General features: G+C 37.0%; 1 protein-coding gene across 2 annotated transcripts in view; it reads right to left on the bottom strand.

Moving 5' to 3' along the window:
- Positions 1-6,041: 6,041 nt before the first annotated feature.
- The window catches only part of LOC149800456 (uncharacterized), a 62,716-nt gene continuing 54,297 nt past the window's right edge, over positions 6,042-14,460 (bottom strand). For both annotated transcript variants that reach the window (XM_089960079.1, XM_089960080.1), the window contains 2 exons: positions 10,353-10,524; positions 6,042-8,690 (listed from right to left, as the gene is read on the bottom strand). In XM_089960079.1, the coding sequence (XP_089816205.1) occupies positions 8,269-8,690; positions 10,353-10,524 (594 nt within the window). In that variant the 3' untranslated portion in view covers positions 6,042-8,268. The remainder of the gene's footprint in view (positions 8,691-10,352; positions 10,525-14,460) is intronic.

The raw sequence follows: 14,460 nt of genomic DNA, 5'->3' as shown, positions 1-14,460 counted from the left end.
GCACGCTACCGAGTCAGGCATTCAGCAAGGACAAGGCAGAAAGAGACGACGAAGAAAACACCCTTTCACCAGACTTCAAGTGAGAAAGGCCAAGAAAAGAAGAACCGTTCGAGACTTAGACGTTTTCGATTATTGAGAGAAAAGAGACAAAAAAATGATGCACCGAGAATCTTGCGCTTGTTCCAAGACGGAACTGGATCTGTTTGCCATGCCCCCCACGATGATGACGATGCAAGAATCCCAGTGGGTGGAATTTCACCCCGTTTCCTCACTGACCGATTCCGCTCCCATCGAGTTTGAAATCAAAGGACAGCCCGAAGATTACATCGATCTGAATAGCAGTTACTTGTACCTGAAAGTCAAAATTCTAGATAAGACTGGAGGTGCTATAGACGATGAAGCAGTAGCTCCCGTCAACAATTTCATGCATTCCTTGTTCAGTGGAGTGGACTTGTACTTGAATAACAAACTGGTCAGTAGCAGCATGGATACTTACCCTTATCGTGCCTACCTGGAAAATCTCTTGACGTACGGAATAGATGCCAAGAACACTCATCTCAATGCCTGTGTGGTATGGGAAGCTGACGAACCTACCAAGTTTGAAATATTGGAAACTGATGAAAAGAAAGACAGCAATGATGGATTTGTAGAACGAAGAAAGAGAATCACGGGAGCCGACACAAGTTTAGAACTGATGGATCGTTTGCATTTGGACATGTGGTTGCAAGAAAAGTATTTGCTGAACGGGGTGGATGTCCGCCTGAGACTGAATCGTAGCAGTGCCGCTTTCCATTTGATGGCTGATAGTGACGGTTACAAAACCAAAATCCTAGAAGCCAGACTCTACGTACGCCGTGTGGAAGTGTTACCTAAAGTGGGAAACGACATCAGTCAGACGTTGAGTAGAACGACTGCCAAGTATCCCATACGACGCGTGGAAGTGAAAACCTTCACCATTCCCAAGGGACAGCGATCCATGATCGAAGATCATCTGTTCCAAGGACAGTTACCCAAACGTTTGATCGTTGGTATCGTCGAGAATACAGCCTTCAACGGAGCTGCCGAAAAAAATCCTTTCTACTTTCAACACTTTGGCGTGTCCAAAATCGAAGTCAGTCGCGATGGCAAGACCTTGTGTACCCGACCTTTCGAACCTGACTTTACCAAGAAGAATTACTTGAGATCGTACTTGTCCTTGTACGAAGCCACCGGACAGTTAGGAACCAATACCAGTCACGGTATTACGTACGAGGATTATGCAGGAGGCTACGCTTTGTGGGCTTTCGATTTCACTCCAGACCAAGGCAGCGACGAGGGACATTTCCACCCTACAAAATCCGGCCAGATTCGTGTGGAAATTCAGTTTAAAGACCGAGACCCTGATGAAACGGTGAACGTCATCCTGTATGCAGAATTCGATAATACCATAGAAATCAACAGTTTGAGAGAAGGCATCCTAGATTACTAGAAACCATGGAAGACTGTTATCCCTCTTTACCTAGTGGAGAAACTTTAAAGATGGAATGTGATGAGACTGTGGAAAAAAATGTTGTGTTTTGAAAAGAATTGTTTGATGTTATGATGTTGGATTATTGTTAGAAATGTTAGAGTTGTTGTTTAGTGTTAAGTGATTTTTGAATAAAAAATGTTGTGTTTTGAAAAAAATGCCTTTGTCTTTTGTTTAGCTATAAGAATGTTGGATTGATGCTCTTTCATTTCTTACTATCCCTCTCATGACACTCACTAAACGTTGCGACTCAAAAACCGTGTGGGGGATGTTTTCCTTCACGTCCGCGCTTTGACTTTAAGAACCGGGTTGTTTCCAGTCTAACCATCCATTGTCGACTCATCCTCCTAAGAAGATGTGCTCCAAACTAGCTAAACTCAACGAAGCCTACGTGAATTTGCATAGGGTCAGACACAGTCTGATACCGAAGCCAGAAGAAATAGAGAATGTGAGAATGTTAAAAAATCACTGAAGACCTGATAGAAGAGCTCTTCAGAGAAGAAATGAACAGGGAAAAAGAAGAATGGACAGAGAAGTACAGACTTCAGAGACAGCAGCAACAACAACAACAAGATCAGCAGCAGCAACCTGAACCTGACAGAGGCTCTGTCGATTGCCGTATCGACACCAAAGAGTTCTTCTTTTCTTTCCGAAGAAGCAGACCTATCGCCAGAAAGTCTATCCTCAGAGGACATCGCATTCTAAGAAGCTAAAAAAAGAATGCCATCAGGGCTACCCCAATACTCTAGAAAAGAAATAACGATCGATTTGCCAATGTGTGTAGGTAGAGTAGTGTGAAAATAAACACTAACACTTTTTTAAAAAATGTGAGGGTATGTGTTTGTGTGTTAGTAAGTGCTTAAGTAAGTTGGTATGAATAGTAGATTAAAATCATGTTTTTTTTGGTGTTTGAGGTGTATATTTGGAGTTAGATTGGATTGCTTTGCGCATGTGGATAGTCTAATGAAGTGATTTATAAAAAATTTTAAAATAGTGATGGGTAGCATAAAAAGGTGAGTGAGTGTTTCTTTTAGGTCCGCGCGTTGTTGTTTTTGGTCATGATGTAGGTAACATCAATTTTATGTTTTTTAGGGGGATGTTTTCCTTCACGTCCGCGCTTTCACTATAAATTGAAACTCGCTGGGCAGTCTAGCTACCCTTGTTGATTGATCAACACCAAAAATGAACACGAGACTGTCTAAACTGTTGGAACTTCATGTGCATCTGGAATATGCCAGGCGCCTGTTGAATGAACTGGCCGCGGAAGCCATTGTGGAGGAGGGAAGGATAAGAGAGGAGGAGGAAAGAAGAAACAAAGAAGAGGAGGAGAGAAGATATAAAGAAGAAGAAGAAGAGGAAAGAAGATACAAAGAGGAGGAGAGAAGAAACAAAGAAGAGGAGGAGGAGGAGAAGGAAAAGAAGAGAAGAAGAATAAATTTCAGAATCCCAGAGAGCGAAAATTGGGATTCTGAAGCGACATATCCTGCCTCTGCTCTCTCCCCCAAAAAAGTAAAAAGTAACTGGGGGATAAGATGTGTATGTGGCGCCAGGCCTGGAAGGTGCCACCATTAACCAGGTGTCCATGAAGTTCCAAAAAAACAGCCCTTTTCAGGGCTACCCAATACTCTAGAAAAGAAATAACCATCAATTTGCCAGTGTGTAGGTAGAGTAGTGTGAATATAAACACTAACTCTTTTCTAAGATAGTGTGAGGGTATGTGTTTGTGTGTTGGTGCTTGTAAGAGCTAAGGTATGTTTGTGTGAATAGTAGATTATGGGTTTCTTTATTGTTTCTTAGCGTATGTGGAGATTATAGTTTGGGTTTTGTAACCGCTCACGTACGATTGTGTGGATAGTAGATTATGGATTTGTTTATTGTTTCTTAGCGTATGTGTTTGTGTGTTTGTGTTTGTGTGTTTGTGTTTGTACCCGCTCACGTACGATTGTGTGGATAGTAGATTATGGATTTGTTTATTGTTTCTTAGCGTATGTGAAGAGTATAGTTTGGGTTTTGTAAGCGCTCACGTACGATTGTGAGGATAGTAGATTATGGATTTTGTTTATTGTTTCTTAGCGTATGTGGAGAGTATAGTTTGGGTTTTATTATATGAAATGAAAAAGTAGGGGATGTTTTCCTTCACGTCCGCGCGTTGTTTGGTCATGATCTAGGTAAGATCAATTTTACGTTTTAGGGGGATGTTTTCCTTCACGTACGCGCTTTAAGTATAAGAACCCACAGTATTCGTCGTTCAAACCATTCTGCAAAGAATAAAAAAAGAAGATGGCTTCTAACCAAATGGACAAAATACAAACATTACAAGACGTTTTAGACAACTTAGGAATGATGGAGCAGATGTTGATAAGACTGGTTGAAGACCATTATTCCTATAGTCCCCATCGTGTAAAGATGGAAATTAATAACTTAAAAAAGGTAAAGGACAAGATTAGTGGTGTCATGAAAGAGATAAAGGAGGAGAAGGAGGATGAAGAGGAAAGAATAAGAATAAGTAAATGGAACGAAAAGATTGAAAAAGAAGAAGAAAATGAGAAGAGGAAGAAAGAAGAGGAGGAAGAGAAGAAGAAAGAAGAGCAGGAGAAAAAAAAGAAAGAAAAGAAGAGAAAGAGTGTTGGAGATAAAATAAGAACTTGGTGGAGAAAAAGAAGAAACTAGAAGCAGAAGAAAACCCAAAGGCCCTTTTCAGGGCCAGCCATATTTCTCGAAAAGAGATAGCCTTTCCATTGCCTACCCCTTTTTTTAAATTTAAATTTAAATTTAAATTTAAAAAAACTTTTTAAAAAAAAAAAAAAAAAAATCCCAAAAGCCCAAACTCTATTCCCCATGTTAATTTCCCTTGTCCCTAGACAGACCCAAACTCTATGTTAAATTCCCATTGTCCCTAGAGTTGCCCACGATTTTTCTCCATGTTAAATTTCCCTTGACGCTAGAGTTGCCCAAGGGGTCTTGTAATGCTAATTCCCATTGACGGTAAAGTGGCCCACTTAACTACTGACGTGTAGCTTTCTGGCATCAACTGCAATTTTCTTAAGGTTTACTTGTAATAGGAAGAACAAACCCAATGTACATACCACGTACTAGTTTGCATTCCATGTTTGCAAGAATGTCTTAAACATGCACAGTACAACGATATTCGTATGCATGTTTGTCTATGCGCTTGAAACAGTATGTACATTCTCCCTGTCTATGACTAATCGATAGGGAACATTGAAGAATAAATGGTATCTTTAGCAACCTTGTTATATAAGGTATGTTACATTGCTGGTGAAGGGGCTTCGAGTAGCCGAGTGGTCTAAAGCGCTCTTCGTTACGGATCACTGCCATCTCACCTCTGTCTGCGTGGGTTCGAGTCTCAGATTCAACTAATGTGGGTATGTGAGCAAGCTTGCCAGTAGCTTCTCGTGGGTCAGTGGTTCTTTCCGGGGTTTCTCCAGGGATCTTTCTCCACCATTAATACTGGCTGCCATTCATAGCCTATCGCGTGCTGAAATATGGCGTTAAACCCTACAACAACAACAACAACAACAACATTGCTGGTGAAGGTTTCGTGATGTTGATTCTACTGGTATACTTTCTTATTTTACATTTTACGTAGGAATCTATTCAGGTAGTCATGCGTATGTATTATTTTAACATGTTCTAATTATTTCAAGTATGGAATTTGTGGACTTGCGGCAAACCCATGCCTCCAGATAATAAAAAATATGTGTCACTATCCTATCAAGCAGATGCTTCATCGATTTTTGAGTTCCATTATCTTGTCAGCGCAATAAACCGTGGATGATGGTGTGATTCATATTTCCCATTCTCTCTAATGTATACATTGTTTGCTATTCCAAAGACACCGCCATTAACTGAAAATTCGAGCACTGTGATTTAGATTTTCTTGCCCTCAACTTGTCCGTACGCTAGGTTTAAACTATACAAAATGGTCGTACCTTGCATTATTAACAATGATACGTGCAAAATGTATGCCACAATATGATCTTATTTACAATTAATACGAGAAAATATTAAGTTGTTAATTTGGATGTGAAATTAATGATATTTTGCTTAACGTATATAATAAGTAAACAGTATAAGTGTAAAGTTGTTGTTGTTGTTGTTGTTGCTGCTGATGTGGGGTTTAATGCCATTTTTCAGCACTCGATAGGCTATACCATTTTTCAGCACTCGATAGGCTATACATGGCGGCCAGCATTAATGGTGGAGGAAGAACCAGGGAAAACCCCGGAAAGAACCATCGACCCAAGAGAAGATACTGGCAAGCTTTCTCACATACCCACATTAGCCAAATCCGAGACTCGAATCCACGCAGACAGAGGTGAGATGGCAGTGGTCCGTAACGGAGAGCGCTTTAGACCCCTCGGCCACTCGGGGCCACTAACTGGGAAGTAATAAGGCAGTAAGTTGAAATAAAATACTAGACAGTATATCACGATTTATATATCAAGGCTTGGTTTGCATAGATAGATAGATAGATAGATAGATAGATAAACAAACAGAAGAAAAAACCTAATACAAGGAAATAAGACTTTATTGAAGAGGATAATATGACTGAGATAAAACTAAGATTAATAAAACTTCATTACACCTATAGTGATAAACCACACAAATGTCTTTTCTAAGGTTTGTAAGCATGTAATTCCCACTTGTTAATGGAATACGGTGTAATCATGTCAACCTACGTACATGCAACACACATGGCAATATAATAGAGGAGAAAAAATATGGTATGCTATTTCAGAAATATGTCACTCTCAATAAAAGTACAACACATGAGTAATCAAGACTGTCACCTGTAGATATCTTAATAGTTTCAATCGGTTGTCGAAGTTGTGCCAAACTGATCAATTGGTGCATGACAACGCCCATCCAAAATGACCAAAAAGAAGAAATAAAATTTACAAGCAAAATGGGGTAAAATTCCAACAAAAATATAATGATATCCGTCGTAAGATTTAGCAAGTAAATGTATCATAATATAATTGTCTTTCCCTTTCATCTGATAATGAAATTTGTTGCACCAATGGACTTACTTTCACAGCATTACCATCTGATCCAAATGTTTGTGCACGTAGAACATGTGTACACAAATCCGAATGGCTCAACTAATGCGATCAATGCAACTTCAATCTGACGAAACGTGACACTTTATTTCTGTTAAAATTAAAATTAAAGTTCAGTGGAAGGAATCCTTTCTGATATTTGCCCTTTTCAAGAGAGAAGAAATAATTTTTATCTGAAGTAGCTTAAACAAAGCTCTTGGTTTCAGACCATTTACATTTCTTTGCTCATGATGCATTTCGTTATACATTAGTACAAACAAATTAGGAAACTCTAACTGATCCAAGATGAAGGTTGTCTCTACTGGGTATAATACAAGATTGATCAATCAGACGTTTGCTTAGAAAGCTATACATACAAATATATAATATTAGCCATTAAAGGCATAGGTAAAGTCATACTGTGTGTTCTTTTGGTCAAGCATATTCGGTGTTAATATTTTAAATGTCTTTAACAGAATACAGGATGAGAATAAAATAGGAAATTAATATTGTCTTTATGATCTAATTTCTTTGAAGGATCAGTTACATTTTACTAAAATAAGAAACAGCACATGATTTTTCAGGGCATTGGAACATCTAAGAAACATATTCTAATACAATTAATTAAAATCTATTCTAATATAAAACATTGCAAAACTGTTTATTCTAACTTCAAGCTCTTGTAAAGCTAGCACTAGAAGCTTCATATGAAATGTTATGAATAACCAAGATATGGTCATTGCATCATTTTGCAAGCATATAACATCACAATAAAAAACACGCATTAGATTAGAAAGATAGTTTATCCAGTATCTAAATTGATCCAAACGCGCATCCACGGAATTTAAATGAACGATTAGTATGTAACTGATGCATTATTAACCATGATCAAGCAGATCAAAATGAGATTACATGTATGTATATTGGTGTTCAGCCAGTAAGGCCTGCATACTCTGTCTACTTTTTAGTAGTTATGACAGCAAACTAAATGAAAGGATAAAATACTAAAAGTGGACATTGACCTATGAGCATCTTTGGGCCATTTATGTGTTTTATAACAAATTCTATTGCCAAAGAGTTCTCAGTATCGTGCTAAATTTATCACAGATCTTGTTCACACCTGATTTTCTTTTAAAACGTCAAACATATGATTTCATGAAAATTGTTGGTACAATATTTTCAGATGTTTAAAATGAAATCGCTGTAATCAAATGTATTAGCAATAAATACAATTTCTGCATTCCCATAGAGCTTCATAATATGCACCCCTGACCCAGTGAGAATAAATATCAAGGAAAGCACAGGTTTGTGAGGATCACGTGGCAAAATTAAACCATAGACACGGTGTCTTGTATTTAGATAAACTTAGCAAGCATAGGTTAAACAGTCTAAAGACCTTCTGTGGTGGCCGTAAAGGCATTTAAGAAAACATACATGACACTATCCTTAGGTGTCACACGAAAAGAAAAAACATCTTACAGTAAAGTACTATATTGTCAAATATGCATTTAGTCCAGAAAGTATTCACATACATGTTATGCATGAAATTGGAAGATGAAAAATCACATCTGCACTTTCTACATACAATATGCTACATCAAACGACCACAAAATAACAAATGGCAGAACCTCTTTACTTTCTGCCGAAGATGGTTGCAGGAGCAGTTCTATGAATCTTTGACTGAAATGGCATAAACCTTTATTCATTGCCGGTTACTGCGATATAAATTACGCAGCCCACCAATATCAAAACTGCTGCAATCACAACGAATTTGAAAAATATAATAACCAAGGCTACCAGAACCACCAATAATGCAAACAAAAGGAACATATGACTGTATTTATTGCTCATGGTATTTTCCTGTCTGGACAAGAAGTCATCTGCAAAATCAAGTATATGTTCGAGAGCCAGAAGCGAAAGATTACTGATCTTTTCATTTAGATCCGTTTCTTTCTCATAATTTTTGATGGGATAAATTTTATTTTCCTCAATACCAAGTTTCTGGGATACTAAATCCACAGCCTTCTTGACTTCCTGACTATAGAAAACCTTGGATACATCATCACCTAATGGTATTGAGAACTGGTCAATCTTCGTCAACAGAACAGCTCTTGGAAGCCCTGTATCAAAATGAAAAAAGCAAAGGCATGCTCAAACAAATCAATGTAAAAGAAAAAGTGACATCATCTGCAAATAATGCGTCTCTATTGTCAGTTGACCCTTTTTTCAAATTTCTGATGCATGCGTGGAAGGCAGCATCACTCCACAAACACAAATGTAAAAAAAAAAACAATAAAAACAAAAAAAAACCAAAAACAATTAAACATCTTATTTATTGGTGTATTCAATAGGCAGGGAGGAACAGTAACCACAATCGACCAAACGATGGCCAATTCCGTTTTGAAAAATGTACCCAGATAAAATAGTTTGCTAAAATTTCAAAGAAAACAGATTAGCTTTAAAGTACCTATTGTTATAAAAATGTACTAAGCAAATGGAAATAAAATCAGCCCCAGTCATGTAATACAATTATTTGATGATGCCGCCACAATACGAAATGGGCTTTTGTTTGGTTCTCCAAAGCTGTCCTTTAGTGGTGACTTCAATAAGGCATGCACCCTTTATTAAAAAGTCGACTATAATCTGTAATAAAAACAGAGGACCTTTCTTCAAAGGAAATCAGTACCAAACTTAATTAAAAGCAATGAAATCTGATGGATTGTTTCATTTTCCACGTGACTGGAACATGTTTACTGTGCCACGAAAGTTTCCTTTTTGCAGGAAAAAAATTATGCTTATGAACGCTACCAAAGTCGACTTTAAACGCAACTAACGTTTACCAACTTGGGCCATAGTGAAACGTACATGTGCTTCATCATTCGTTACGTGATTGTGCTATTTTTGTCCACTGAATTCTGCCTATATAGCCTGTGACAAAAATTATTGAATATTTTAAATGTGTGTGTGCACATTTTTCATGGAATTACTTGTATTGTGGATTCAATGTATGTGATGAGATTCGCGGGTGAGTACGCGGTCTTGATACGCTATTCAATCTATATGTGAGACATGTATATATAACGAGTGTACACGTATATGTACCAGTGTGTGGTCCTCTGAATAAAGTAAATTATGACACATGCCTTCTGTTTTCACTACAGGTGTATTTCTCATTTAATATGCATCGATATAAGATGGTAACTGTGCCAATTAAGCATATATTTTTGTGCCTGCATTTATTTTCTACACCCCATTAACCCACCCCCCCACCCCCCACCCACCCCCGCCCCTGCAAATTTTTGGGGTACATGCATCATTTTTTCAGTTAACTGACCTAGTTGCTTAACATGGTTCGGACTATAACACGGTCGGGTACTATGGCTCCCATCTACCGTGTTATAGCGAGGTCAAACTGTACTAATACCAAGACACAAAGACAATAACGGCCTGTATCACATATATTCCTCTTCATTTTCAAGAACCTCTGTAGTAGTAAATATGTGATTTTCTTGAATCAGAAGATGCTAGCACTGAACGATATTTTGGACTCGTCTAATTATTAATAAACCACGAGAAGTGCACTTTAAAAAATGATGTCCTTCGTTTTTTAAATCGATAAATTCAGCCAATATATTTTCCTAATTTGTTATAAACTATTAAAGATATGTATGATTAAATATTAAAATACACTAAAGGCGGATAATTTCATATTTAAGACAAATATATCATTCAATATCGTCACCTTCATCTGACATGTAGTGAATGGCAAAGATAATTATTACCTTTATTTTTCATTCGAATTTGTAACTGATTCAACTTCTCCCAAGTTGGATCCGCAATAATGCCGACTGATGTGGCATCAAACACAAACACGACACAATGCACCATATTCTTTAGTCCTGGGTGTTTGATGAAGCCAGGAATGTCTTGTGTGATCGGCGCTGATGGATTGAACTGTGAAAATGAAGGAACATGTGTGAGCCTGAGATTGCTCTCTTGGCTTACATTTCATCAATCTGAAAGGCAAACCTAAAGGCAGTTGGTCAAAGGCTTGGAGGACGCTGTCTGTCAAACTTTCATGGATTTTGTAGAATGGCCCAAACCAAAATGCATTCTAGCAGTTAGCTTTGCGAAAGCTTGTCACAAGGTTGCAGCTTGTATCATCCAAATAAGCTTGCAAATAAATATTTGTTAGCTTGTTCAAGCTTGCGCAAGCATGGCACCATTTCTGGTCATTTCGTTACCAGCATCTCCAAGCTTGCATGATTCTCAAGCATATCAAAAGCACAAGCTTCCACATATTTCCAGATCCAATATATTATGGAATTTTTGGTCATTGCAGGTTATTTGCATATAAACTGCGAATAACTATTAAACAATTTCGGATAGCAAATATAAAGAAATAATTTTATGATAAAGATGACCTCAGTTAATTTAACAATGCAGATTATTTAATTTCGAGCAATTATATTTTGTTATATTTAATATTATCAAATTGATACATTTTCATTAAGGTAAATATCAAAAACTTTTAATACATCTACTACTGCACTTATAATAATAATAATAATAATAATAATAATAAACAACTCCACTATTTACAGACGAAAGATAAGCAAATTAATATGATTTTATTTCTTGTCGTTATACATTTCCCTAAAATATCAATGCTTAAATAATTAATCTTTTTCAACCCAAAAGGATGGATAATCAGCCCTTATTAATAAAATTCCATTGTTCTGAAGCTTTTGATTATCATCATGCATAGTATGTTGTAAGTGTTGTTGTGAATAGGATGATGATGATGATGATGATGATGATGATGATTAGAAACAAATCATTGGCAGTTCTTTTTATACTAAAAAAAAACCAACTTAAAATGTATATAATTATTGTTTTCTGAGAGAGAGACCATTCTGCCAACATTCTATAAATAATTAAGGTTCATGAATTTATTTTTATTTAAAAAAGAAATAACATAATAAAGTCATCCAAGATGAAATGTGGTTTTCCACGACAGAAACCTATTTCGCCATCAAGACATCAGCAAAGGTTACTTCCCTTGTTTTCAGTCTTGAGACTGGTGTACGAAGCCGAATCTGTACATAACATATCTAAGTCAAATAAAAAACAAGACAGCCTCAGTTTCAAACCGGGCTCCATTTTCAAAATGGGACCGTCACAATTTAGCTTGTCAATTCGGGAAATTTCATTGCAAGCAGTACCAACGCCCAAGTAGGGGCGTTATGCAAATGCGGACCAGGGCCTCGATCCCACCCATCTACTCTGGAGGAAACAAAGAAACTATAAGTGCCATAAACAAAAATTAAATATTAGCATAGAAACGAAAGTCTCTCTTCAAGCTAAACTATAATATAATGTAATATATAATTTAATGAGAACTCTGTTAAGTAATACTTTCCTTAATTCACCATTTCCCCTTAAGAGGGATGGAACAGGGCAACTATGTGGGGTAAGTACGAAGTAATGACGCCATGGGGCTATATCACATGGCGCCACACGAAGTGGACAGGCCCATGAAAAAGCCTAAGAAAAACATCCCACGTAGAACACAAACATACACATACAAACATAACATAAACAGAGGGATTAGGAACTCTTTCAAACCCTTCTCACTTTCTATATTTCCTCTGAACAACTATACAGCTCCCGTACTTTATAGTTAAATAAAAAAACATTTGTAACACTTTGGCTAATAACCTAAATTAGGAGCGGGCCAAACTCTTGTCTGGAGATATACAACTAAATAAACAAAAAATATGGACCCTAACTCGAGTACAGCCACCTCATTTTAAGAACAAATTCTAAGAGGAGTGACACACGTGATCACACACATAAAACAATAGGTTTTCTTTTTCTAATCATAATTAACGTACCACTCACTCGTCGAAATTCGAAATTATACTTATATATAATAATAATATAGGTCAGTATGACAACTGGGGTGATTGAAGAATACTGCTGTCCCGACACGAAAACTATATATAGCACTCACACAATATAGCAAAACACACATAGCAAACATGGAACTTAGGAGACCTCTAGCAAAGGTCACAAATATATTCTAGGGAAGGGATTACTAGTAAGGTGAAGGAAATCTAGCTCGGATGAACAACCTTATAGAAAACGCTAGGAAACTATAAATACCCCATCACAAATTTAATCAGAGACATTTTTGATTGAAATTCTTATTTTAAATATAACAAACAACACACCTTCAAGGGATACACATACACATAAAACACTTTTTTTTCCTTCGGAAATTGGGGGGGGGGGACATCTTTCTGGTGCCCCCCCCAAAAAAAATATATATATATATGCAGCAATTGATCAAGGAATCCCAGAGATAATCCAAGTTCACGGAGTTATCATATTTTGGGTACAATCAAAGATTATTTTGCATTTTGCCCATTTACTGGTGACCAAATTAGTATTATATATCACTGATTATTTTTGTTCTGGTGGCAGGGTTCTGGTTCTAACCCTACCGACCCCCACCCACACACACACAACACTGATGCTGATATTAGCATCTCCAGAATGATAATGAAAGGTTAGGTACTGCTTGTTTTATATCAGTCTAAAACTATTTCTAAAGCACATTATTTACTTTAAATGTGTGATGTCTTTAAGTTTGCTAGAAGAGTTTATAGAAACTTTTCACTTCTGTCACTGACAACATAGCATTTCTGTCATTCACTCCTAACATTTATAACTTCCAAATCTTTTCTTGACATTCATGAAACATTGTAAAGGAATTTTGATTTTGTACTGAAACTATGCTGGTAAACAAAGACCAAAAGCATTGTAGGTTGCAAACCATTTGAAATCTTTCAAGAAATGCAGTCAGTCGGTCATAACTCACAATGTAAATAATGCAATGCTTTTTGCCACAAATTAGTCACTTTTCTGAAAGCGTAATACCATTTTTAGTATTGCGCACATAAAGTTTTCCTTTATACCATTGTACTAGATAATGTCCAAATATGTGATACGTACACAACTTTTGACATAAACCATTTTCAGCCAAATTCTTAAGGTGGCAGGGTCCAGTTTCGTAAATTGGCCCCTGGCAAATTTCTTAACTTAAGACTATGGTGTGACTTTTTCAGCTATTTAAAGATATGGATATATTTGTGAACTAGGTGCTTTGGGCGTGTGTTGTTCTTGAAATTGATGTCAGGCATATACACCTTCCATAGCTACTCTGCAGTATGTTGATAGTGAAATACCAATAGTCGGCTAGGAAGAAGAGCTAGCCTCCCATAGCAGTAAACACATGGGTTTGGGAGAAGTAGAATAATTCAAATCGGCTTGGATGACAGCTATTTTCAATTGCATCAGCCTGTTTAGTACACACTGTTTTCAGAACTGTCATCTAGGAAAAGGGCTTGTGTTTGCACTGTGAGCATCACATGGTGTCAAAAATGACCTTCAGACATGAGAAATGAGGTATAAATTTGGGGGTTGGGGTGCATAAACATCTTCTGCTATGAACTGCCATTAACTTCTCTGGTCAAGTGGATACTATTCTTATGCTTTGTTTTAATATATGTATCCAAAAATATGGACCTTTTTGACCTCACTTGTGTATTTGGTTTTTTTTAATCATTTTTATACTAGGTCATTGATTGTGGCATTAAATTTGTACATAAAAAATGGCCCTTGCCCCCTCTGGAGTGTAGCACTAAAACATAAACAACATGTGATACGTCCTACATAGTAGGACTAGCAGCCGATTTTACTGTAGTATTATTGCTGCGCAGCATTTGCTTACAAGACATTAAATGTTCAAAGGTGTCTTTTTAATCTTCCTCCGCATAATCACTGCGATCATTATTATTTACTGCTGTGCCTGTCCAACTGCAG

The sequence above is a fragment of the Sinohyriopsis cumingii genome, chromosome 5 (assembly GCF_028554795.1).
Source record: "Sinohyriopsis cumingii isolate HCF-2022 chromosome 5, ASM2855479v2, whole genome shotgun sequence".
Lineage (NCBI taxonomy): Eukaryota > Metazoa > Mollusca > Bivalvia > Unionida > Unionidae > Sinohyriopsis > Sinohyriopsis cumingii.
This window is presented reverse-complemented; position numbering and strand designations above follow the sequence as displayed.